The sequence below is a fragment of the Molossus molossus genome, unplaced genomic scaffold (assembly GCF_014108415.1).
Source record: "Molossus molossus isolate mMolMol1 unplaced genomic scaffold, mMolMol1.p scaffold_m16_p_8, whole genome shotgun sequence".
In the NCBI taxonomy this organism is placed as follows: Eukaryota; Metazoa; Chordata; class Mammalia; order Chiroptera; family Molossidae; genus Molossus; species Molossus molossus.
Genome location: NW_023425402.1, coordinates 35,071,349 through 35,096,098, shown reverse-complemented (window position 1 = coordinate 35,096,098; position 24,750 = coordinate 35,071,349). Strand labels below are relative to the sequence as shown.

The following is a 24,750-nucleotide window of genomic DNA, read 5'->3' as shown; positions in this document are numbered from 1 at the left end:
TCTCAGCTTCTCCTGTCTCCAGGCACTCAGCTAATACTGAGTTCCCAGTGCAGGCCAGTCCTTGACTTTGTGGTTGAGACACAAAGTGAAGTAAACTACGGCATCCGTTCTCAAAGAATAGACAACCAACGGTGCATCCAAGTTATCCTGCAGGTTACCGCCTTGTCATTTCCCCCAAATACTTTTCTAACTCAAAAGAGAGCATCTGAAAACCTATGATTATAATTTCCAACAATGTTTGACTAGAGTTTAAGACTGATCCTTCATTTTGAGGACAGAAAAATAAGATTTTGACAGTTATTAAGATTTGCTTTCTTTCTTATCAAGATTACCATAATGAGGGTCTATGGTAAAGCAGATAGACTTTGTTTACATTTCAAAGCATCTAGTTTGAACTTTCTATGTATGCAAAGCAACAGCACATGAGGCCCCCAAGGACTAATATCTGGATAAAACAAACTGAATATAAAATTAATATTTGTATAATACAGAAAGACTCTGGCCATGGCAGGTTTGGCTCAGCGGTTAGAGCGTCGGCCTGCGGACCAAAGAGTTTTGGGTTCGGTTCTTGCTAGGGGACATACCTCAGTTGTAGTTTGTGCCTCCCCCACTGCCCCGTTGGGGTCATGTGGGTGGCAGCGTGTCTCTCTCACATCCATGTTTCTCTCTCTCTCCTTCCCACTCTATCTGAAGATAAATGCAAAAATGTCCTCAGGTGAGGACACACACAAAATGACTCGAAACAGTCACATAATAAAATATAAGGCCACTAAATAAACGAGTAGCCCAATATAGGTTGGATTTATTTCTGCATTTCTTTGAAACTTGAATCTGACTTTTGTTTTGTGTGAAAAAAAAGTTATGATTGAATTATTATTGTTGTTATTATTATTATTTATTTTTGTGGTGGTTGAAGCTCCTGAAGTCTTGTGATTGAGTTGCAGTAATTTCAGACAGAAGGTTAGACGTATCTGTGCCTTAGTTTTACAGTCTTATGTAGCATGCTCAACAAATTCTTTACCTTTTACCATAAGGTCATGAAGACAATACCTGGTTTTGCTTTATAACTTCCCTACTTAAATAGAAATTTTGGATAAACAAATGAAAGTGCTTCAAAATCTTTGGAAGTACAATATAAATAACAATTACATATATTTTTTTCTTTGTCTAAAATTGCAGTCCTATAGTGCAGATCAAACCAGACTTCCAAAGTTGAGAATATAAGAGTAAGGCTTCTTATAAATTTTGATCCTGGAAGGTCCTCAGGGAGAAAGTAAGTGATGAGGGCATTGAACCAGTCTCCTGAGATTGAGAAAGAAAGCAAGAGAAAAAGAAAGAAAGGAGAGAAAAAATGAAATAAATCCATGTATGTGGATTTTAGGCATTTCCTAGAACTAAGCAAAAAAATAACTACTAATTTGCATTTGTGTAGAACTTTTTTCTCAAGCACCCTCATAAACTTTATTTCCTTTAACCTTACAACAACCTGGAAAGCAGGTTTAGCTATTATTCTCCCTAGATAAGGAAACTGAATAATTATGAGGAGAGTAGTTTTCTTAGGACGGAGAGTTATTTAGTGGCTAAGATGGTGAAAAAGAAACCAACAGGTTTCTTGATTTTTAGACTCACTCTCTTTCCAGATAGTTTTGCCTTATTCAGATATAAGTGAGGTTCTTCAATAGATTAATACGCAGAGAAAATAGGAAGAAAAAGAGTAATGATGAATTTTTAGTGTCTGAATTACTAATCAAGAAAAAAGTGATATGGACAATTCAATGGATAATAAAAATTATTTATAATTGATATTTTGTAATTATTTATAAATATTTCTATGGTTCATATGCACCAAAATTTGAAATGGAGCCACATGGAACTTAAAAGATTCGTAGCTGAAAAGTTTTCTTACTACATCCTTTAGCTCATTTGACATTTTATTTTTTATTTTATTTTTTTTAAATCCTCATCTAAAGATATTTTTCCATTTACCTTCAGATAGAGTGTGAGGGGGAGAGAGAGAGAAACATTGATGCGAGAGAGACACATTGATTGGATGCCTCTTGCACAACCCCAGCCAGGGTGGAGGCGGGGGACCGAACCGCCCTTGACACCAATCGAACCCATGACTCTCTGGTCTGAGGGCTGATGCTCTAACCCATGAGCCAAACTGGCCAGGGCTCATTTGACATTTTAAACAAATCTTTTACTCTAGATTAAGAATAGAAATTGAGAATAAGGAAATATCAGTAACTAGATCAGAGCTCACTGTTTGTCCCTGGACATAAGGAAGTAGGAAAGCTCCAATAACCTTTTCTTGATAGGTGAACCTGAGTGTAGTTGTAGGACCTTAAACCTCCAATCTCTTTGGAGGAATTTGAAAGGAACATGGTTTAAAGGTAATTATCCTGCCTGGTTGCTGTGGCTCAGTGGTTGAGCTTTGACTCATGCACCAAGAGGTTGCCATGTCCAGGTCAGGGCACATGTCCAGGTTATGGGCCAAATCCCCAGTGGGGGGCATGCAGGAGACGGCCCGTCGATGTTCTCTCTCATCGATGTTTCTATCTCTCTCCCTCTCCCTTCCTTTCTCTCTAAAATCAATAAAGAAAAAAAAAATGAAGGTAATTATCCTAAGTTAAGTGGATTTTTGACAGAAAAGATAAAAGAGGCACGACAGCTATGCTTGAAGAATTATGCCTTGAGTGTCCAGACCTGAGTCATTGGAATACTGGAGGAAATCAAACTGAGGGTTGGTGTTCTCTGTGTTCCCTGCCGAGCAGCAGTGTGAAAGTTCAGAGCACAGTCAAGTTCAATATCCTATATAGAACTTTATCTTCATAAACATTCATATAAAAGCAATTCTTTCTGCCACTGGTAATATTGTCCTCTTTTATTTCTATGGTAAATAAGAATTACTACAAATTAAAATTGTGTGTGTGTGTGTGTAAATGTAAATGTGGGGAAAAATAGATATAATATTTTCTTTCCTGCTAAGACTTTAAGTTCTTTCCCCTTATAGACATGTACAACTAGAGAAGTCAGAGCTTGGTTATAACCTTGTTCCCAAAGGACAGCTATGTTACTATCATCAGTAATATCAATAGAGACAGTCATATAGGCACTATTTGCTGTCACATACTCAGCAACCTCTGTAAAACTGTTATTTATTCTAAGTTGAATAAGTTATTTATTCATCTAAGATAGGAAGAAAAAATAGAATTAATTATAGGAATTATAGTTAAATCATGCCACCCCCCCCTTTTTTTTTTAATAAAAAAGAGGTTAGAAAGTATTTTGAATGTATACAACCATGATTCCTGACAGATTTTTTTTTTTTTTTTTTTTATCCTCACCCGAGGATATTTTTCCATTTTTTGTACAGATAGAGTGGGAGGGAGAGAGAGGAAGGGAGAGAGAGAGAGAAACATCGACGTGAAGGGACACATCGAGTAGCTGCCACCCGCACGACCAACCAGGGCCGGGGACAAACTGCAACCGAGGTACGTGCCCCTAGCGGGAACCGAACCCGGGTCTCTCCGGACCGCAGGCCGACGCTCTAACCGCTGAGCCAAACTGGCCAGGGCCCTGACAGATTTTTATATTAGCATAGTGAGCTACTAAGAAATTATTCTGAAAGGTCAGTGTAAGTAGAATTAGTAAAGCATTGAAGAAATGTGAAGGGTGCGTGAAGTACAGTGCCTGTGGTTAATATCTAGATTAAAAAAATTTGTTTGCAGAACCCTTTCTGAATGAGGTTGTAAGCTACCAGAGGGCAGAAAATATGTCTTATATGTGCTGACCATATGATAATGATGATAATAAGATGATAAGAGTAGCTAACATTTATTTAGGGCCCACTTTGCCAGGCACTGTTGTATTTTGTGTGTCATATCCTATTTAATCTTCAAAATTGCCATAGAGGTAGATATTATTATTATACTTATTTTACAGATTAGGAAACTGAGGCACTATATAGTTAAGTAACTTGTGAATGGTTGCACAGCTAACAAGTGGTACAGCTGGGATTTGAACCAAAAATAAAGATGATGTGGAGGGACAAGTGTAATATCCCTCCACCTAACAGGCTGACCTAAATTAATTTTATTTGATAGTCATGTATTGAGTATGTAATCGGTGCTAGGGGCAATGTGCTAAGATTGAATGGACACACATCCCTTATCCTCATGGAATTTTTTTAAATTTCTAATTTAAAAAAAATTTCAATTACAGCTCATGGAGTTTTATGCTTTTCTATGTAGCTGTTTCATAACAGAATTCATCATAACATCTGACATCAGAATATATTTTCAAATTAATTTAAAGAACTTCCTAGGGATAGACATTTTTATCAGGTTCTACGGAAGATACTAAATATGAAGCAATCTGGAAGCAGCCTCCAGGTTATCCAACATTTACCTGGTTCTGCTCTATTATTATGCAGCTGAAATTCTACCATCTATAGAAGCTACTGCCCTCTAATCTTGTCAGTTCTTCAGGTCACAGATTGAAGATGGTTAGTGGGCTGCGTGTATGGGAATTGACCAGGACTGGTCTTGGAGGACACACATAAAGTGGCAACTAGAGGTTCCATTAGATAAACACGACCTGAGGTGTAGAAAATCTATGTGCCACAAACATTTCCAGAGAGTGTTCCTGGATGTATGGTTTGTTTGGTGAAATACCAAAGCCAATGTTCCATTTCCACAGGTGCTCAGCAGCTAAGATGTTGGAGCTTGTTCCCAAATTAGAGTGTTGTAATTAGACTAGGGTGACTGCAAATCAGAGACGGCCTGTCAAAACTTCTTTTGTGTGGGTCTAATAATTTTCTTCATTGGCACACTTCCAGTAATTAGCATTTTCAACTCATTTTTTTTTTTTTTTTTACTCCTTTTATTCACTCTACAGAGTTATGAGGGAAATTAATTGATGTAGAGAAATGTAAAAGTGGTGACCAGTGAACTAGTGAACTAGTTAACTAGTTTTTTTAATAAATTACAAGAAAGCCATTTTATTGATAATTATGCAGAGTATGACAGATAAAGATGGATTTTACTGATTCATTTTTAAGTAGGGTTTTCATAATTTCAAGGAATCCTTCTCTTGATTAAGATTATTTGTCTTTTCTTTTCTTTTTTGAAAATATGTTTTTATTGATCTTTTATTTTATTTATTTTTTATCCTCACCCGAGGACATTTTTTTTTGTTGTTGTTGCATTTATCTTGAGCTAGAGTAGGAGGGAGAGAGGGAGGAAGAGAGAGAGAGAACATCAATGTGAGAGAGACACATTGGGTGGTTGCCACTCATACGACCCCAACCGGGGCCAAGGACAAACTGCAACTGAGGTACATGCCCTTAGCGGGAACCGAACCCGGGTCTCTCTGGTCTGTGGGCTGATGCTCTAACCATTGAGCCAAACCGGTCAGGGCTCTTTTTATTGATTTTTTAAAGAGTGAGGAAGGGAGAGAGGGAGAGAAACATCAATGTGAGAGAAAAACATTGATTGGCTGCTTCTTGCACGCCCCCTACTGGGGATCCGAGGCTGCAACCCAGGCATGTGCCCTGAATGGGAATTGAACCGGGACCTCTCAGTCCATGGGATGATGCTCAATGCATTGAGCCACACTGGCCAGGCTTTGAGTCTTTTTCAAAATCCTAATAATAGATAGGTTTTATAAGATATTTATATAATCATGCATCTATGTGTATGTACATATAAGTGCATATTTATAGATGCACCTACACATATTTATCTTTAGCAAGGTATAATTTCCAGATTACATTATAAATGACATCTAAAGGTTTCAAAGAGTAAATAAAAATTAAAAGTATAAAAATGTGTCTTCACCAAATATGGAAATTCAGTGTACACATGGTGTTATTATACTTTAATATCTCCTTGAGATCGATAATAAAATAAGTACTGGTAGGGAAAATGAGAATGCTTTAAAGACATGCTTTAATAACCACTTTAGTATTAAATATGAGAGTTATACATGTGTTTTATAGTAACTGGCTTAAATTATACATATGGAGTGGCACACATGAAAATATATACTTAATTATAGCTATTTTTACTAAGGAAGATAGTATAAAAACATACATGTTCTCAAATATTTCAACTTTAAAAGTTGATGTTCTTAAATAAGCCGTTGTCATTGCTAGAAGAGGCTAGAGGGCTTCATTTAGGTGGTTGTGAGGCAACAATGAGATCGATTATTTTTAATTCCCACTGAAGAAACATTTTATTAACTCTCAAGACATTATTAGAGAGTTATAGAGACATGTAGTATTTTTATTTTATAAATGAAGTAAAGGAAGTACAAAAACATGGGTAAGTCACAGAGCCAAAACCTGTCGTTCCATCAGATTTAGCTATTAGAATGCTGTAATTGTTACATGGCATTTTTTTCAAAGCAATGACAAAAAATATTAAATTATTGAACCCTGTAATAAACAATGTAGTTAGCAAGAAGTTAGGAATATAATAAAACTTATCAATGTAAAGTAACTAACAGATGGTATGTTCCACATTAACTTTGAGTAAGAATATAGAAAGATATTTTTATAAATATTTGCATTATACATAGGCAATCATTCTGTACATAATTAATAAATAAAATAAAATTACCCACTTAATGGTATGCTTAAAGATACTATATTCGTTTTAATATCATCTTACTTTGTTAGGGATTAACAGGACCTGATGGATCCCCTGGATCTGTTGGACCAAGAGGACAAAAAGTAAGTTAGCCATCTGGTATTAATTGCTGGTGTTAACTAAGTGCTGAGGTACAATGTTATTGTAATGATTGCAGATCAACTAACAGATAGGTTGTGAAGCAGCTAAAATATACTGTTCAAGTAAAATTGTGTTTTAGCTGAATTAAATTAAATTAAAAGCACCCAGATGGAGTGTTTTAATGATTTTAGTATTTATGCTGTTTGCATATTTACATATTTATGCTGCAAAAAGCTAAGTACAATGAAGCTATTTTTATTTTTAGGGAGAACCTGGTGTACCGGGATCTCGTGGATTTCCAGTAAGTGAATATAAAGCGACAGAATTAAAAATCTATCTTTGGGTAAAATTCTACCATTGTGAACATTTAAAATGCAGTCTTCTACATAAAGAAGTTTATGACTTACCTGGCATGCTAAGTATTCTGGGTATGAGTAGAAAAATTTTTGAGAAATTTGAATGTACAGTATAAAATATGTATGTCTGTTTGCAGGCTTTATTTCCCAATAGAAAACCCCCCCTCCACTGGTAGAAAACATTTCCTGCATAGCATCAGCAAATCGAAGTAGTCAATATATAGTCCATGGTATCACTCCACTTTCTTCACAACTGGCTTTATCTCTTATGAAATATCAGCCATCAGGTATTATCACCAGTCTGATTCCCTGGCGAGTCCTTTCTTACACTGCACAACCTGGCAGATTTGTATTATTTCTGTTTATAAGAGAGCTAGGTTCTCAGGCTGCTTTTCTGTTCCATGTTGCTCTTCACTCCATCTTTTGTTTTTGTCATTACTCTGTATTTTCCCTCCTTGTTTTTTATTTGCACTGTTTTCTTTGCCATTTTTCAGTAAGCGTCAACTTTTCCATAAAGCCTCTTTTCAGAAGTGAATAGCTTGCTGGCCTTTCTCCCGTATTTTTCAACTCAGAGCTCAACGCCTTATGGTGATGCCTTCAAAAAACTTAGTGAAATTTATCAATCATCTAGGTTTCTGAGAATGAAATAGTGTTGATTACTTTGGCATTTTCAAGCATAACATATTTCCCAAATCGATCCACATATTAAAATGTTTAAGTAGGAGCAATTTTTCAAGGACTGCCTTAAAGAAGTCCCACTTATCATCAAACATAGTGCTTGTGTGAAATTATTTCTTATTTGGGCGGCCTAAATAGTTAGAAATAATAGTATCGTTATCAGAGGGTGTACATTGATTCCACTGGATGCTTCATATATGGATTTGTTTTAGAAAAGAAAGTGTAGAATGAAAAGCTAGCATGAATATGGTAGGAGATATCACTGTGAATAAAAGCTCTTCAAGCCACTGCAGGAGAGAAGAGAGTACTGAGGAGCCCCGAGGGCGGGGGGAGTGGACTCGGAAAACAAAGAGAGAAAATAAGGGATTTTAGGCAGCAACAGGCATATAGTTACGGTTTGTTATATACTAAGTCTTGTGCTAGGAATTGGGGCTTGGAGGATGAATATGATATGGTTTCAATCCCTAATTATACACAATTTGGTGTTGCTAAGATATAAAATGCAAAGGAGAGAGGGAGATAGACTACTAGTTTTAAAATCAAATTCAGAGTATTAAATTAGGATCCCATCATAGGTCATTTCAGGACTGACACCATTTTATTTTTAATATCTACTGGATCTGGGTCTGGAAATAGAGTCCTATCTGTCAAAGAGTGTGTGTCTGACCCCCCTTTTCACCCCTACCTCCCTGTGCAGAATATTTGTCTGGGGGAACATTCAAACATAATGTTAGAAATGATAAAACATTACACTGTATCGCTTTTAATGTAGGTTTCATATAAAACTTGACAAATGAAAAACTCTTTAAACTGTCAGGCTGTGGTGTGTCCCTTTGTGAGTGATGGTGAGTTCTCCCGAGGGCAAGCATGGATGACTTATTTGCTTTGATTTTCTTTTTAAAAAAAAGTTTGGAAAAAATGATTACAGGTTAGCTTAGACCTCAGAGTGGTGTCTGAGGTGCTGACATGAGCTTCTGCTTCCTTTGGAAGCAGAGCCATGTTTGTTTTCCTTTACCCACTGCTTTCTGTAGAATGAGCATCGTACATTTATTTACTGATAAGAGTTTATAGTTTATCTTTGAAAGGAGGTAGGCCTGTGTCCATATTTACACTAAATATAAATCACATGTAGTGATTTTGATTTTAATCTTTTAGGGCCGTGGTATTCCTGGACCCCCTGTGAGTATCATCTCGTGGTTTATTTTTACATAATCTATAGAAATGGCCTACTTCTCAGATCTCAACCTGGCTCTCCAACTAACATTCTACCTAGTGGTGTTTATAGTGTCCCACCTGTGTGATTATAGGTGGCTACTTTGACAGCACCCCTCTAATGCTAAACAAAATATTTTATTACCTTCAGAAATTTCGGTTCTATTTGGAATAATTAAAATTTTGTCAAATGGGTTACTGTTTCCCTGGAAACCAGAGCCAGTGCGGATGCATAATTCTGAGCCAGTTGTTTATCATTTTGGATATCATTTGTGATAGATTGTGAAAACATTCACAAATCATCATGTCCCTTTAATTTCTTGACTTCAGGGTCCACCTGGGGGAGCAGGTCTCCCTGGAGAGCTCGGACGTGTTGGACCAATTGTGAGTACTACAATGCCTTTTGATAGACATTTGCTGATTTAAAGATGATGTTACTAGGGAAGGCAAATTACCCAAGCTATATGTTACCCCATGAACATCCAAAAATGATGGATGAATTTTATTCCAGTTCATAATACTGATGGGGACCAAAGATAAGAATGCTACATTGTTTTGTGCAGTGATTTTAATTTTCCCCAAAGTGTTCAGCTAAAATTTTCTCCCCAACTTCCAGAATTAGGGATCAAAACAGAAGTGTTACCTCTGTTTTATAGAGTCAGCCAGGATTGGGGTTCATGTTGTTTTTTGCTTTAGACTTTCTGCATGAAATGTAAGCTAAAGCCATTGTCACATGTATTTATGTTAGGGTCATTACATTCTAATCAAATGAATAGAACTTATCTTTAGGCAACGAAGAGCTGAACTTCATAGAAGAAATTGCTGGTAATAAGTGTTTGATGTTAATATTCAATAAATATTTAAAACATGTTGAAGTACTGATATATGAAGGATAGATCATTGTAAACTCATTGGGAGTAGGAGCCAAGTATTATATACCTTTCTTGCTTACTGCTTAACAGATTTACTTACTGAACAATTGAATGAGTGTGAAATTAAATTAAACTTTAATAAAGTTAAATTAAATCTAAGATGCTTTTTAAAAAAAATTCTCACCCGAATATATTTTTCTATTTATCTTCAGATAGAGTAGGGGGTAGGGGGTGGAGAGAGAGAAAGAGAGAGAGAGAGAGAGAGAGAGAGAGAGAGAGAGAGAGAGAGAGAGAAGAGAGAGACACGTCGACCAGTTGCCTCCCGCATGACCCCAACCAAAGCTGGGGACCGAACCGCAACCGAGGCATGTATCCTTGACTGGAATTGAACCTGTGACCCTTTGGTCCATGGGCTGATGCTCCAACTACTGAGCCAAACTGGCCAGGGCTAAGATGCTTTTGACTTCTTATAGTAGAACATTAAGAAGGAAATGTATGTCAGCAGTAAACTCTGGTGATTAAGACTAATCCATTTTCACTGAATGGCTTGTTTGAATTGAGCTGTCTTTGATCTTCTGTCCCAATTGCAAGAGACTGCAGTGACAGACCAAGTGACAGCTTGTGGGTGACAAGCACCAGAGAGTCTGGCACTGCAGAGATTAGCCTTCCATTTCACAGTTTCAGACTGGGTGCAAGCCTTCGTTTGCTGCAATTAGATGGGTGGCACTAGCAGTAGTGTCTGTTCAGTTGCTCTGCAAATCAGCTAGAAAAATATGTAATGTTTCCAGAATAAAGAAAGTGATCATTCTATAGAGAGTTGGCTTTGCTTTTTCCCCCATGTCTTCCTCGGCTTTGTTTTATTACTTTGGTGAGACTAGAACTCCTTTACTTTTCTGGTTTTGTGGAGCTGATTGGATTGTGGACCGCCCATTGATTTTGGTGACAGGTCTGCGCAAGGCTGAGCTCTGTAGGGGTTTCATTCTCTCATGCCTCACCAGTTCTCTGCACTGTGCTTTGACATGTATCTAACCTCTGTGTCACAATTTTCAAATGACTTAGGGTGACCCTGGGAGAAGAGGACCACCTGGCCCCCCTGGACCTCCAGGACCCAGTGTAAGTTATTTGCAGCTTAAATTTCTCTGCATCTAAAAGTTGGAATTAAAGAAATTTAAGAACCAAAAATGAAAAGCACCTGTTAATTGAGTCATTGTCCTAAAATTCCAAAATAGCTCCCAGCTTTTTTCACCCATTCAGAACATGGTTCTTTTTAGACCAGAAAAGTAGAGGAATCACAATAATGTAAAAGGTAATTTTCACAGGGAATGGCTTACTCATTATATTTGAAGTCCTTTGATGTTTGTGATTCACAAATGCTCAAAACTTGGACACACGAAAGTGCATTTTCAACTAGTTTTTACAAAGAATTCACACAGTAAGCAATAAAAAAAAAAGAAATTTAAGTAGAAGATAATCTATATTTTACATTTATGATGCTAAGTTCCCCATATTTTTTATTCTATCTCTCATTCCATTTCCCTTCAATCCCCTGAAAGAAATAATCTACTGCAATTTAGGGTTCTCCAAAGGAAATATACTCCTGAGCCAAGTTTATATTTTTATTTTTTCCTCTTGGTGCATGAATTGACGTTCAACCACTGAGCTACACTGGCCGGACCTGAGCCAAGTTTTTAGAGTATTAGCATATTATATGCTCTTTGTTCCTTATATTCTATTGAACAAGTACATTTAGTATATTTTTGTCTAGTGAGCTTTCTATTATTAGTAGGGTTAAGTATATTTAAGTATATTCTTAATTGTAATGTTTTCTTAACTTTAGGGATCGATTGGCTTTCATGATGGAGACCCATTGGTAAGATGTTTTCCTTTGAACAAAATACAGTTTTAAGGTAAAGATCATGTAACCTTCAGATGAATTCTCTTTAAACTTATCTTACTGGAATATGCTGTATTTCTGTGTCTTACTTGACTCAGATGGCAGAGCAATAAGTAGCTCTAGTGGACTGGTTGCTTGTCGACCCCCAGACTGTAACCTGTAACTGTTTTTATAGAAATATCTTTGTTTTTCAGTAATCATTTTACTTTATGACTAAGGCTTTTTTTTTTTTTTTTTCACCAGAGAGCCCTCATTTTAAAAGATAGATGTCAAATAACTCCCCTTGAGACTTGCTTTACTTATAGAATGACATGCAAATGATATTGGTAAACTGCACTAAGTGCAAATTCGGCCAGTTTGATGAGGCGATGTGAACCTCAGGATAGAGCTAGTCCCGTGGAGGGGGACGGGGAAGAGACCAGGTCATGGTATAGTGGCTTAGCTGGAAACATTTTATTTTTTAAAATAAACTATATCTGAAATAAGTATGGCAAAAATATTAACATTTATTAACTCTGGATGGTGGATACATGGGGGAAAGGGTTTGTTACATTCTCTGTACTTTTCTGATTAAAAATGAAATAAAAAAAAGGAAAGGTTTGTTCCAGGTTAATTAATGAATATAATTACATTGGGGTTCTGTGGTTGAAATCCCTAAAAAAAATACCACTTTTTCACAAAGCAGAGGTTCTAGTTTATGCACTTCCTGTCTGTCTCTCTGGCAGTGTCCCAATGCCTGTCCCCCGGGTCGCTCAGGATATCCAGGCATACCCGGCATGAGGGTAAGACAACGGTTTCAGTATTTTATTTTCAAGAGTGTTGTCCACAGACAAAATAGAGCCTTTCCTTTAAGCACCAGCCTTCCTGGTTGCAGGACCCCACTTGATGGATCAGACAAGTCTGTGTTTGCTTATTCTGTGGCTTAAGTTAGTCTGTGGTCCTTACTCAGTTCTGGAAATTCCTGCTGGTGCCCCTGACAGTTCTTCCTACCAAGACACAGATGTTTGATTATACAGTACCTTTTGTTGTTCAGGGAAGAAATACTAATATTGGATTGAGAGACTTTAGGACACCAAATTAAGGTTCCGAAGTTTGCCTTCTATGAAGGGTCAGGGGAATTGTGCATATCATGTATTTGAAACTCTTTAGTTAAAAAAGTGAAAAAAACTGCAAAATAGGCAGGAAAAGAGATGTTCAAAAAGCATTTTCTCTCACTCTGTCATTATAATTACTTAAAATTTTCCATTAAAAAAATACTAAATGCTAGGGTTAAATGGTTTTCTCTCTCTGATCTATGAGTCTGAAGTGATTATTAAAAAATATCGGGGCAGCGGAGCTCTGCTGTGATCTGAAATGCCCCAAGGCACCGGTTTTCCTGTGATGGTTTTCTCCAAGTTTAGTTTTGGTGGCTCCCCACAACTGCCTGGGTTGATGTCTTCTTATTCACAAAGTGTACTCTTGGAGCAAGAAAGCTCTGAGAGTAGAAGCTCTGAGAGACAGAATGTTGGAATGTTCATTTCATGTTTGCCTCGCGTGACTGCTCAAAGCCCATGTGCTTAGAACAGGTGTCCTGACAAGAAAAGATAGGGCTCCTTTCTCATGCTCTGCAGCCTCACTGACTGCTTCTGAGAGATTTTCTTTTGCATTTATAATCGTGTACAAGAAGAGGCAGGAGGTTGTGCATCTGGGGAAGTCCATTTCATACACCAGCCCTTCACCTCCAGGAAGCAGATGGGTGTAGAAGAGGCAGAGGGTTTTCAGAGCAGCCTCCAGAGAGCAGGGGACACCTACTGAGTCAGGTCAGGGCTGTCACCTCAAAAAGTAACATAATGGGAAAGACAATGTTCTTAACTCAACTGTGAGAGGAAGCTTGGGCTGGAGGAACTTATAGTCAATGAATCATGTTGCTGAACCAGGTAATGGAGTTTTGTTATTCTAGAACATTGTTCTTCTCTGAACTAAAATTGATAAAAACCATATGTAGCAGTCATGTAGTACACATGGCATTACTAAGGTAGTCACACGACCTTTTTCTTAGCAGCACATTGGCACAGATTTGAGGAAGCAAGATCACTTGATGAGCCATATCCAATACAAGCATTCTTTTATTTGTTTCCTTGTCTCTCCATTTATTTATTTACTTTTGTATTTGTTAGGGTCATAAAGGGGCTAAAGGAGAAATTGGTGAACCTGGAAGACAAGGTCACAAGGTAAGGAAATTGAGTATTTAATGGGTTAATTATGATTAGGAGGTAGTGATTATTTTATTATAAGGAATTACAAGGAATGATAAAGCATGGTATTTTATCCTTCTGTTTCAAAAGATAATCGACAAGTTCTCAGTAGATGCATTGATAGTCGAGCTAAGCATAATATTCTAATGTTGTTCAATTAGAAAAAGCAAAGAACGCACCATAATTTTCATTCTTTCCTGCATTTTTTCCCTTGCTTTCCTTTTCAAATCAATCACACTCAGTTATTTTTCATGACGTTTTAAGTAGTCAAACCTTATTCAGCTAGTTTTTGCCTCCACTAGACAAAATTTTATGACAAGTGTAAAATTTTATGATAAGTGTTGCTGAGACTATCAAACAGAAAAGTTGGTAATTGGCTGATAGCTTCTCATCTTCAGTTCTGCAATAATTTATCTATCTTGTTTTGACCTTATTTTACTACAACTCAGATTTTGACTCATCTGAAAGTTAGCAATAGGAGTTGTGTTATTATCTGGATAAAAACATGGAATCCACAGCACAACCTGCGCTGCGGCTGGCATGCCCTGCAGGAAAACTAAGGCTGAAATTTAAAACCAAGTGGCTCATTTGCCCCTTTTCATCCTCTAGTGTAAATCTTCTTTAAGTGTCTAAGAATTTGACTTCTTGTATAGTAGAATTTTTGTCCCTGTTAGTTCTATAGTATTTCCCAGGGTCAAACTGTTATTATTAATGCAGGTTGTATAGACTTTGTTGACTATACTCTTCTTTATTTTTATTGGGTAATGGCAGAAAATTAGTATCTTTCTTTGTTTCTTTGTTTTTGGATGTTAATATCTCCAGGCATTAAAATACTTGAGTTCCTTAGCAAAAAACAGTCTGTGGAACAACCTCAGGTAATCAGGATAAATAAGCCCATTTTTTGTACCTTATTACATTTTGGACACTTATTTTTATTTTTTTTTATTACTTAGGCTTTGCTTAAGTAAGGTATTTTATTCATCTGGACTATAACAGTTGGGTTCTTAATGTCTAACTGGAGAAAATAGAAAAGAAATGAGTATTCTGGAAAAGCTTCTGCATGCCTATTTCTCCACCGAATATTAAAATTCATAATTTAAAAATTTCAACAAATATTAAGTACTTGCTATGTACCAGGGTTTATTCTAACTGCTAGGGCCACAGAAGTAAAAAAAATATGTCCAATCATGAGGGACTGGCTAAATTAAATATGAAATATCCATATAATGGAATATTATCTGACCACAAAAAATAATGTGTAAGAATATTAAATTGCTCCAAAAGATAATCATAAGATAGTACTTGTAGTAAAGCAGATGTAAACCTCTTTTTTTTTTTTTTTTTTTTTTTTTTATCCTCACCCAAGGACATTTTTTCATTTTTTGTTCAGATAGAGCGGGAGGGAGAGAGAGGAAGAGAGAGAGAAACATCGACGTGAAAGGGACACATTGAATGGCTGCCACCTGCATGACCCAACCAGGGCTGGGGACAAACTGCAACCAAGGTACATGCTCTTAGCGGGAACCGAACCTGGGTCTCTCTGGACTGCAGGCCGACGCTCTAACCGCTGAGCCAAACTGGCTAGGGCAAACCTCTATTATTTTCGATGCCTTTCATTCATGCCTTCTTCTTTTGGTGACCCCTTTTCTCTAGGGAAAATCGAATCCCCCATCCCATGGAATTTGACAGTGGAGCTGTCTATGAGAGTATCTCTCCACTCTCCCCATGAAACCAATATTTTTGGTACCATACAATTTAGTTATCTGGATTCTCAAAGTTGGTTAGGTCTTCAGTGAGGAAAATGCAAATTGTTTTGGTGTGTGAGGTAATTGGCCAAAATTTTCATTGGAAATTGTTAAAAACTCCTTTAATTTATACACATTTGTGTCACTTAAATCTTTCAGTGGTGTCTTTGAAAGTTGACATATGAAAATAGGATGATAATTGCTCACTGAAGAATGAACTTTGAAAGGGCCCATAGATGCACAGAACTGTAAAATGAGAGCAGAATGATGAAGAATTAAGAAGCTAGAGGCCTGAAGTCTGCATTCAGATTCACGATGCTGCCTTGAATTTACTCAAATTACTTTAGTATTAAATTAGTTAATAAAGATTTTAAAAATTATTTATGATATGGGAATGAACAGTCAAAAATATTTCAGTAAAATGATATTAAACTTCGACTTCTAAATTTGCCATTTAACTTTGTGCTTATTGATTAATTGTGTGTTATTCATCTGCTGGTGAAATATTTAAATCGAGTACATTACTCGGAGGCTTATCAACAATCTATGGGAAATATCCAAACCCTGCTAATGAAAACTGACAATGGATGTGTCATTTGCTGTTGTTTTTGTAGTTAGGGAAATTCAAGTAGCATTTAATGATATCCATCTGTTGATTATCCACTCCATGAACCAGTAACTCCCTGGCTTTCCCACTGGGACTGCCTCTCGCCACTGTCAGTCATATGTTCTTATGGAATTTAATCTGAATATAATAATGAGACTAAAACTACTATGTAAGACTTATAATTCATTAAGAAATTAAGTATAAGTGATTTAGGCATATACTAGTCTTTGCATTATATGTCTAAGTTTTCTATGTTAATACTTATGTTAAATTTCTGTATTTCCTTGTGTGTATGTGTGAAAAATCTCTAAATATGAGATAGAGCATGTGGAGCAAGAACATTGTGAATTGAAACACGAAGTAAAGAACAATAAAAAATTGATTTTTTATCTAGTATTATTTATATAATATTAAAAATGAATTTTTCTTATGACTAATTTAACAATTTAAGATATCCATTATCAAAGTAATGTAGGGCAGTATATCTATTGCATAAAATAAAACCCTTGTCAGAGAGAACATAACTTTTTTTTTTCATTTTCTTTTTTTTTATCCTCACCTGAGGACATTTTTTCATTTTTTTGTTCAGATAGAGTGGGAGGGACAGAGACAGAGAGAGAGAGAAACATCGACGTGAAAGGGACACATTGAGTGGCCGCCACCCACACAACCCAAACAGGGCCAGGGACAAACTGCAGCCGAGGTACATGCCCTTAGCAGGAACTGAACCTGGGTCTCTGGACCGCAGGCCGACGCTCTAACCGCTGAGCCAAACTGGCTAGGGCGAAAACATAACTTTTTTCAGAGTCAATAAAGTAATCTTTCTCTAAGAAACAACAGTTGGATTTCCTTTTGGAATATATTAACATTTAAAAGTACATGAGAGGTTATAAAATTGCTATCTAAAAGTCAAAATAATAATTAGTTAGAAAACATAATGAAAGAAGATTCCATTGGTAATAGCTACCAAATTGTCAAAATACTTTGGAACAAACAAGAAATATTTAAGATTCATATGAAGAAAAGAACAAAACTTTATTGATGGAAAGAAAAAGAAAAAGATTTGGTTAAATAGGAAGAAAAATATAGAAAAACTCAATATTGTAAAGATTCCAATTCTCTACATATTAATCTATTGATTTAATGCAGTCCTAATATGAAGCAAGTAGTATTTTCATGAAGATCTGCCCAACAATTTTTAAAGTTCATCTGGAAGAGTACACATTTAGGAAAACTAAAAAATTAGAGTAACTGTAAATGAAAAATACAGGTAAAAGAATTCTCTCCACTTGAGATTAAGGTATCTTATAAAATTTCAGTAATTAAAATGTGGCATTGGCAACATCATACAACAGATCAGTAGAACGGAATAGAGAGTCTAGAAACAAGTATATTGAACAATTTAGTGTATTAAAGATGAGTTATCCAACTTGTGTGGAGAGAATGTATTATTAAGTAAGTGATAGTGGAACAAGTGGACAAGGACCAGGAAAAAAGAAAATAGACTTATATTTTACATAAAAATAAATTACTGATAATTAAAGATTTCTATTATAAAATTACTAGAAGAAAAATATGGACAAATATTTATATTTTTGGGGTAGAGAAAACTTTTTTATGACTGACATCAAAGGTATAAACCATGAAAAGAAAGACTGATTTAAATACATTAAAATTTTGTATATGGTATCAAAATGATAGTAAGAAAAGTTAAAAATAAAAATCATGACTAAATAATATTGTAATTTATGGAAAATTTTTCATAATATGATTTTATTTTTCTAATAATATCCCCCAACACACACACACCTGAAACATATATATGTACGTGTTCTCTCTCTCTCTCTCTTCTCTCTCTCCCTGTCTCTGTGCCTCTCCCTGGCTCCCTCTCTTTTCCTCCTGCTCCCCTTTCTTTAGAAAAGCATCTAAAATGCTACTGAAATTTATAGTTGAAAGGTGAATTTGGGTGGCTTTATTTGTATATTTCTCTGTATTTTTTTAATGTTCTACAATTAATATAGATTACTCATGTAAAACAATTTTTTAAGGTGTAGTAGAGTGATTCAGGGGATGCCAAACAAGTTTAAAATGTGCTGATTTAGACCAAGTCTATTTTTTGTTTGCTAGAATAACAGTAGGTGTGCTTCTCTGTTGCATTTTTAGGGTGAAGAAGGTGAACAGGGAGGACCAGGAGAAGTTGGAGCTCAAGGACCTCCAGTAAGTATTAAAAAAAATTTTAACTAGGACGTGCAAATATTCCCCCCCCCATGACATTTGAAATATTTTCCATTTGGTATTTGGATTAATAGTATTACATTAACATGATAGTCTCTATTTTTTTTCATCAAGCCAGCCTTAGGAGATTACTGTTTTTTCAAAATAGAAAAGATCTCCACTGTATATTCAAGCACTGTTTTAACAGAAAAATTCTACATATAAATACATACATTCATTTACTAGATTTCAGAGCTGGGCAATCTGAAAGATACTGAATACAAGAGGATGATATATATTTTCTATGTTCCATGGTACTGTTAAATGATATGATTAGTATTTTTGTGTATCTTGAATATTCAGCAGGTATATCATCTACTGGATTTAACGTAGCTTATGCTGATGTGTAATCATTTTAATTAGAACATTCTTTTTTTTCCCCCCTAATCCTCACCCAAGGACATGCTTAGAGAGAGGAAGGGAAGGAAGGAGAGCAAGCGAGCAAGAGAGAGAGAGAGAGAGAGAGAGAGAGAGAGAGAGAGAGAGAGACATCTATCGGTTGCCTCCCATATGCTCCCTGACCAGGGATCAAACCCGCAACCTGGGTATGTGCCCCAACCGAAAAATCAAACAGGCAACTCTTCAGTGCACAGACTGATGCTCTAATGTCTGAGCCACAAGAAAATGGAATTGTTCTGCATTATTGTCACAATGAGTAATAACAATTATGGAAATAATAATTTCAGGATATTCATTGAATATTGTAGTTAGCCAAGGTATGCACTATAAAACATAAGGTTGGGTCCTGTTCTCGAAGACTAAAGAGTTAAGAAAGACAGCTCTGGCTGGTTTGGCTCATCCGTTGGAGCGTTGGCCCTCAGCCCGCAGACCGAAGAGTCGTGGGTTCGATTCCAGTCAAGGGCATGTACCTCAGTTGCGGTTCTGTCCCGGACCCTCTTCGAAGTTGTTCAGGGAGTGTGTGTGTGTGTGGGGGGGGGCATAACCAGTCCATGTGTCTCTCTCACATCGATGTTTTTCTCTCTCTCTTTCTTCCTCCCACTCTGAAGATAAATGAAAAAATATCCTCCAGTGAGGATTAAAAAAATGAAAGGCAAATATAGGGCCACCTTTCATTCCCTTGCTCCTTGCACAACTGGCCTTTTATAAAGGGTTCAGGGAGCAGCGCAGACTAGCGCTTACCACAGCTGATGGAAAATCAAGCTAAAGGAAACAAGTCAGAGAATCTGAAAGAAATGGGCTCTGCTTTTCCGGCACACGAGAACTTGAAGAGAAGCTGAGGAGTCCAAGGCGTTTGTTCTGGAAGCTTGCCTTCCTTGAGCCTTTGATATGAAACAATAAGGAGATCCTCTATTTTGTGGGTGGGAAATAGAGATAAATAGTGTGAAAGATATGTACTTTTTCTGATCTGATGAAAGTTCGATAGGGACTTAGAAAGTTATTTAGAAAGCCATTCCCAGTGATCCTATGAACAGGATTTTGCAAGCAGCATTTATAAAAGTGTTCATTAAATAAGAATTTCTGTTGGATGCTGCATAGCTCAAGTGGGCCATTGGGGGATATGATTAGTGCTTGCTGACCTTCTGGGGTTTGGGAATGGATATGTAAAACTGTTTCTGTAAAATTCAGAAGCAATGCACGGATTTTTAAAAATCCCTTTTGGAACAATTTTAAGCAAGCTCTGCCCTTCAAAGTAGTCACCTTGAGAAATGATACATGGCATTGTCATGTCATAGCTATAACTCAAATATCTTTGGAGTTCTTTTTAGAATTACCTTCAAAAAGAGCAGTTTTAATCTGATATGGCCACAGCCCACATTATATTCTAAGTGGATCCCCTAAGCTGGACCATCCTGCATACTTGTATGTCAGGTCAATCTGAGCTGATCTACACAGAATTTGTGACTGACCTGGATGCTGAGTTGGCCATGGAATTGTCCCATTTGCTCCAATTGAGAGCACATGGAAAGTAAGTGGCCTGGAGCTACTTTACTTTCAGTTGGTTACAGTGGACAGTCGGCAAGTTGTTCAGAAGTCCCTGCCCCGCTTCCTGATGGGGCATCCACCCACTGCTGCTCCCAAGAGAGCTCTTAGCTCACGCTTTACAGGATTCACTCTGGAGCCCTGCTGCTGGGGAGAGTCAAGAATGGTAACATGTCAGTATTAAAGGGATACTAGAAATCACACTCCACACCCTCATTTTTAGGATGAGCCACTCCTGTGCCTGAGATTGGGCGAGATGGGTTCCTACTGGGCCAAACTTGAGTTTGGAATGTACTTGTCATAGAAATCGTGTAATGAGTCATGACTACAAGTGGTTAATGGAGACTCCAGTTCCATTTGTAGGTCATAAGCTTTTGTGGGTTAGCCTGGGAACCTAATTGCCTTTGATGGCATACATTAGGGAGGAAAAATTATTCCAAGGTTTAAAATCATGACCATGTTACATGTAACCAATTTATAAACCATGAAGTATGTAGGAATGGCAGCGTATTCTGTATCTGAGTTAAAAGCTACATCATATACGTTACCATGATTCTCTTATGCTAGTGATACTTGTTTTTTATCATCAGTAATTGTTCCAACTCCAGGTTTGTTTAAGTTTTCAGAATTTAAAAACATGATTTACCATCAGAAGAATTCTCCTTGGATTTTTCTTTCTAAACTAGAAAAGTTCATCTATATAATGTCACTATTTGTTAATATTACCTTTGGTTATGATAACATCCTTCTTCTGAATCCGCTTTTGTGATGAGATAAACGAATGTGTGGTTCAACTACAAGAGTTTACTTGTCTTTTTTATGTTTCCAGGGAACTCAAGGATTGAGAGGCATCACCGGCATAGTTGGGGAAAAGGGAGAAAAAGTAAGCTGATGATGATATAACATCAAAGTGTATAAATGTTTAAAATCTTGGACATTTAAAAATATCTTCTTATCTTCAGCAACATCACTTTTTATTTTTCATTTGGTGCTTTGTAGATGTTTGGTCAGGGTCTCACATATCTGTTATAATTATAGCCAATAGAAATGAGTACTATGCATAATACTTGTCATGTATTTTTATTTTAAATAGGTAAATAGTAATAAACAGGGCTGTTATATTTTATCTCCTTATTATTATCAATAGTTAACATTGATAATGCTGATGCAGTCAGTACCTGCAGAGCAAGGCTAAGATAGGGGAAGATGGAAAGAGACAAATGAGAGAAGGGATGATACCTGTAAAGACACTAGGGCCACAGCGGCTGTCCTGCTAGGCTGACCGCTGACCTCTGACGTTAACAGAGATCATACGTCTGTGGCCGGAGTTCACCAACTTGGTCTTGGCCTAGTCTCAGAGACCAGATTCTCCTAGCATTTCTAAAGTAAGGTACTCTGCAAGATGCTGGGGAGATTCAAAGAGGAATAAGAACTTCTGCAAGTTTGCTATTTATTGGGAGAAAACAGATAGCTAATTACAGTGCAAAGAAGGGAGACATCCATTTGAGGGCAAGTGGCATGAGGGAGTGAAGATGGAGTAGCTGACCTTAATGGGAGAACTGGGAGGGCCCAGGAAGGAGCTGGCATTAGAAGGAAGAGAGGTTGCTGCTGGCAGAGGATAGAGGCGAGGGAATGCTTGGCTGAGTGATTATCATAAGCAAAAATAATGGAAACCTGAAAGTTCATGATGTGCTCAGAAGTGCTTTTCTCGCTCTGTATGTGTGCATGTGCATGTAGGGGCGTGTCTAGCTTCTTTTTGTGTAGTAAAAAATGATTTTGTGAGCAATTTCTTCAGTTTTATTTTTTGCAGCCTCTTTGTCTCTCCATGGTATTCTCATTCTGCCTGATTTCCTCTTTTCTAGAAACACTGTACTTCAAAACACATATTTTAAATTTCTATATTCATGTTACCTTAAGCAACATTCTGTGTGTATTTGTTCTGTTATTAAATAATAAATTTCATTTATTTCAAAGTTGCTGATACTCAGGCCTTTGCTTTTTTCTGGGTTTAAATCATTCCTAATATAGGCGATCCTTCACTTTGAAACCAATTACTGATCTTGATACGCTTTTAATTTGAGATATTTTTCTACTTGGTATTTTTCAAAATTTTTCATTTCCTCTGATTTCTGTCAAATTGCTACCAATTAAAAAAAAAAAAAGGTCTTTTTGTGAACTCAGACCCATGGAGTGGTTACCTAGTAACGGCAGTTTGAGTCTGAGCTCTTGCTGAACAGCATGAGAAAAAGTGCATCAAAGCTATTTCATTTCTATAATGCAAAGGCTGGGCGTCGCTCTCACAATGCAGGACGGATGATGAATTCGAGGTCTTTCTCAGGTCTTCCAAACCCCTTCTTCCCCGGTGCAAGCAGAATGCCTACTGCTCTGTTCTAGTTTGTAGGGATCAAAGAATTTCGGGGCTCTGTGGTGCTTTCTCTGTGGTGTTCTTTCTTTGATTTTACCTATGTCTGAACCTTCTATCACAGGTTTTCTCATTTTTAATTCCTACTACAGACTCTGTCCACCTGGTTTCCTTGGCCTGACATCTATTCAATATTTTTTTTGACTGTTTCCTATTTAATTTATTATCTCCCCTTCTCAACCCTGTTCATTAGGTTGCCTTCCTGCCTTCTCATTCACTCAGTAGAGGAGAAAAAGGTTTAAAGAAGGAGATTGTATTTTGTCATATAGCATATGTAGACAACACCGAACACCACCATGCATTTGTTTTAAAACCACATTTTGATTTTTATAATGAAAATGAGATTAAATGTATAATATATAACCAAATTGGAGACAAGGTCAAGATATTAGATTTATAAAGATTCATAGTTCTTATGTCACCCATTGCTTGGTAGGGTGACTGTTGTTGAGAGAATAGATCAGTTACTTTATGCAAACTGAACCTAACGTCTGCCCAGGATGGGAGAGGGGCTGCTCAAATCCTTTTTAGAATTCATTCTTCCAAATCACATGGCTGGACTTCCGGTTCTAAATCTGATTCTTTCTTGATGGAAGCCCAGAATCCCAGACATCCCTCCCACAACTCTAGCAGCAGCAGAGTTCATGGCAGCTATTTTTGAGCGGCTCCTTGGTCTTCACTATGAATGAATTCCCACGGGAATTCCAAGAGTCCTGGAGGGTGACTACTAAACGTCTTCCAACAGATTTTCCAAGTTCCTAAGTGGGACCCGGTGTTTTCAGTTCATGTCAGCATTCAAGAATGGGTGCAGTATTAACCTAAAATATCCAGGGTGCTATCAAAGCTTTGGTGTAAGTACTTTTGGTGGGATGAGATGATGTAAACTAGAGTTTTCATATTTCAGGTGTCATACTAACTACTTCTTGGAGGTTCACTGATGAATCCCAAAACCTCCTTTTTATCTGGCTATTAAAGTTCTTTAGAAAGATTAATGTGCCCTTTAACATACATAACTGATTCTATTTTCATTTCTCTGTCTTGTTTTTTTTTTTTTCAGGGTGCTCGGGGCTTCGATGGAGAACCTGGGCCTCGAGGTATTCCTGGTGCACCTGTAAGTAGTTTTCCTTTTACAAGACCCAGTGATGATTTTTTTTTTTTTTTTTTAGCAATGATCAATGATAGATTTTTTTTGCTATGTATGTTTATGTGCAGATGTCTTTTACATGTGAATAATAAAAGTGGAAAAGGGGCAATAGTTTTTATGTTTATTTAAAACATTTTAAATTAAATATCTCTTTCTTGGGATAAGATAGGTTTTATTTTTCTCATAGGTGAAGTCAAATTGTTATGTTTTCATGTTTGCTGTGTTTTCCTTTTGTTTTGGTGTCACGGCATTTAAAATTACAGTAACTATCTCGTGTCAAGTTCTTGGGCAGGTCTATCCTTTTCTTTCTCTATGATCTCTGATCTCATTGTTCCACATTTTGGCTGCCATAGATGTGTCATTATTAAGACTGCCTCATACCTTTTCCAGAAGCAAATAAAAAAAAGCCATTCATTGATGATAACCTATACCACATAGAAAGTAGAAAAAGTATAAGTAAAATAGAATTTTCAACTATCAAGTTCCTGTGGTTCGGTGAGAAAAACAAAATGTAACTAAACCAGTCAGTATGGGATCAAGCAGGAGAGCATGTGGTAAAGGTAACCCAAGCAAGAGGACTTCGAGGAGGCTGGTCTGTGGAGCGGCAGAGTACAAGTGAGAGGAAGCACTGTTGGTG

The 24,750-nt window shown here is 36.9% G+C and overlaps 1 protein-coding gene across 2 annotated transcripts in view; it reads left to right on the top strand.

The window, feature by feature from the left end:
* COL9A1 (collagen type IX alpha 1 chain) overlaps window positions 1-24,750 on the top strand; it is a 91,885-nt gene that overhangs the window by 25,904 nt on the left and 41,231 nt on the right. For both annotated transcript variants that reach the window (XM_036248346.1, XM_036248347.1), the window contains 11 exons: window positions 6,683-6,736; window positions 7,000-7,035; window positions 8,924-8,947; window positions 9,311-9,364; window positions 10,912-10,965; window positions 11,690-11,722; window positions 12,472-12,528; window positions 13,903-13,956; window positions 18,496-18,549; window positions 21,377-21,430; window positions 24,027-24,080. In XM_036248346.1, the coding sequence (XP_036104239.1) occupies window positions 6,683-6,736; window positions 7,000-7,035; window positions 8,924-8,947; window positions 9,311-9,364; window positions 10,912-10,965; window positions 11,690-11,722; window positions 12,472-12,528; window positions 13,903-13,956; window positions 18,496-18,549; window positions 21,377-21,430; window positions 24,027-24,080 (528 nt within the window). The remainder of the gene's footprint in view (window positions 1-6,682; window positions 6,737-6,999; window positions 7,036-8,923; window positions 8,948-9,310; window positions 9,365-10,911; window positions 10,966-11,689; window positions 11,723-12,471; window positions 12,529-13,902; window positions 13,957-18,495; window positions 18,550-21,376; window positions 21,431-24,026; window positions 24,081-24,750) is intronic.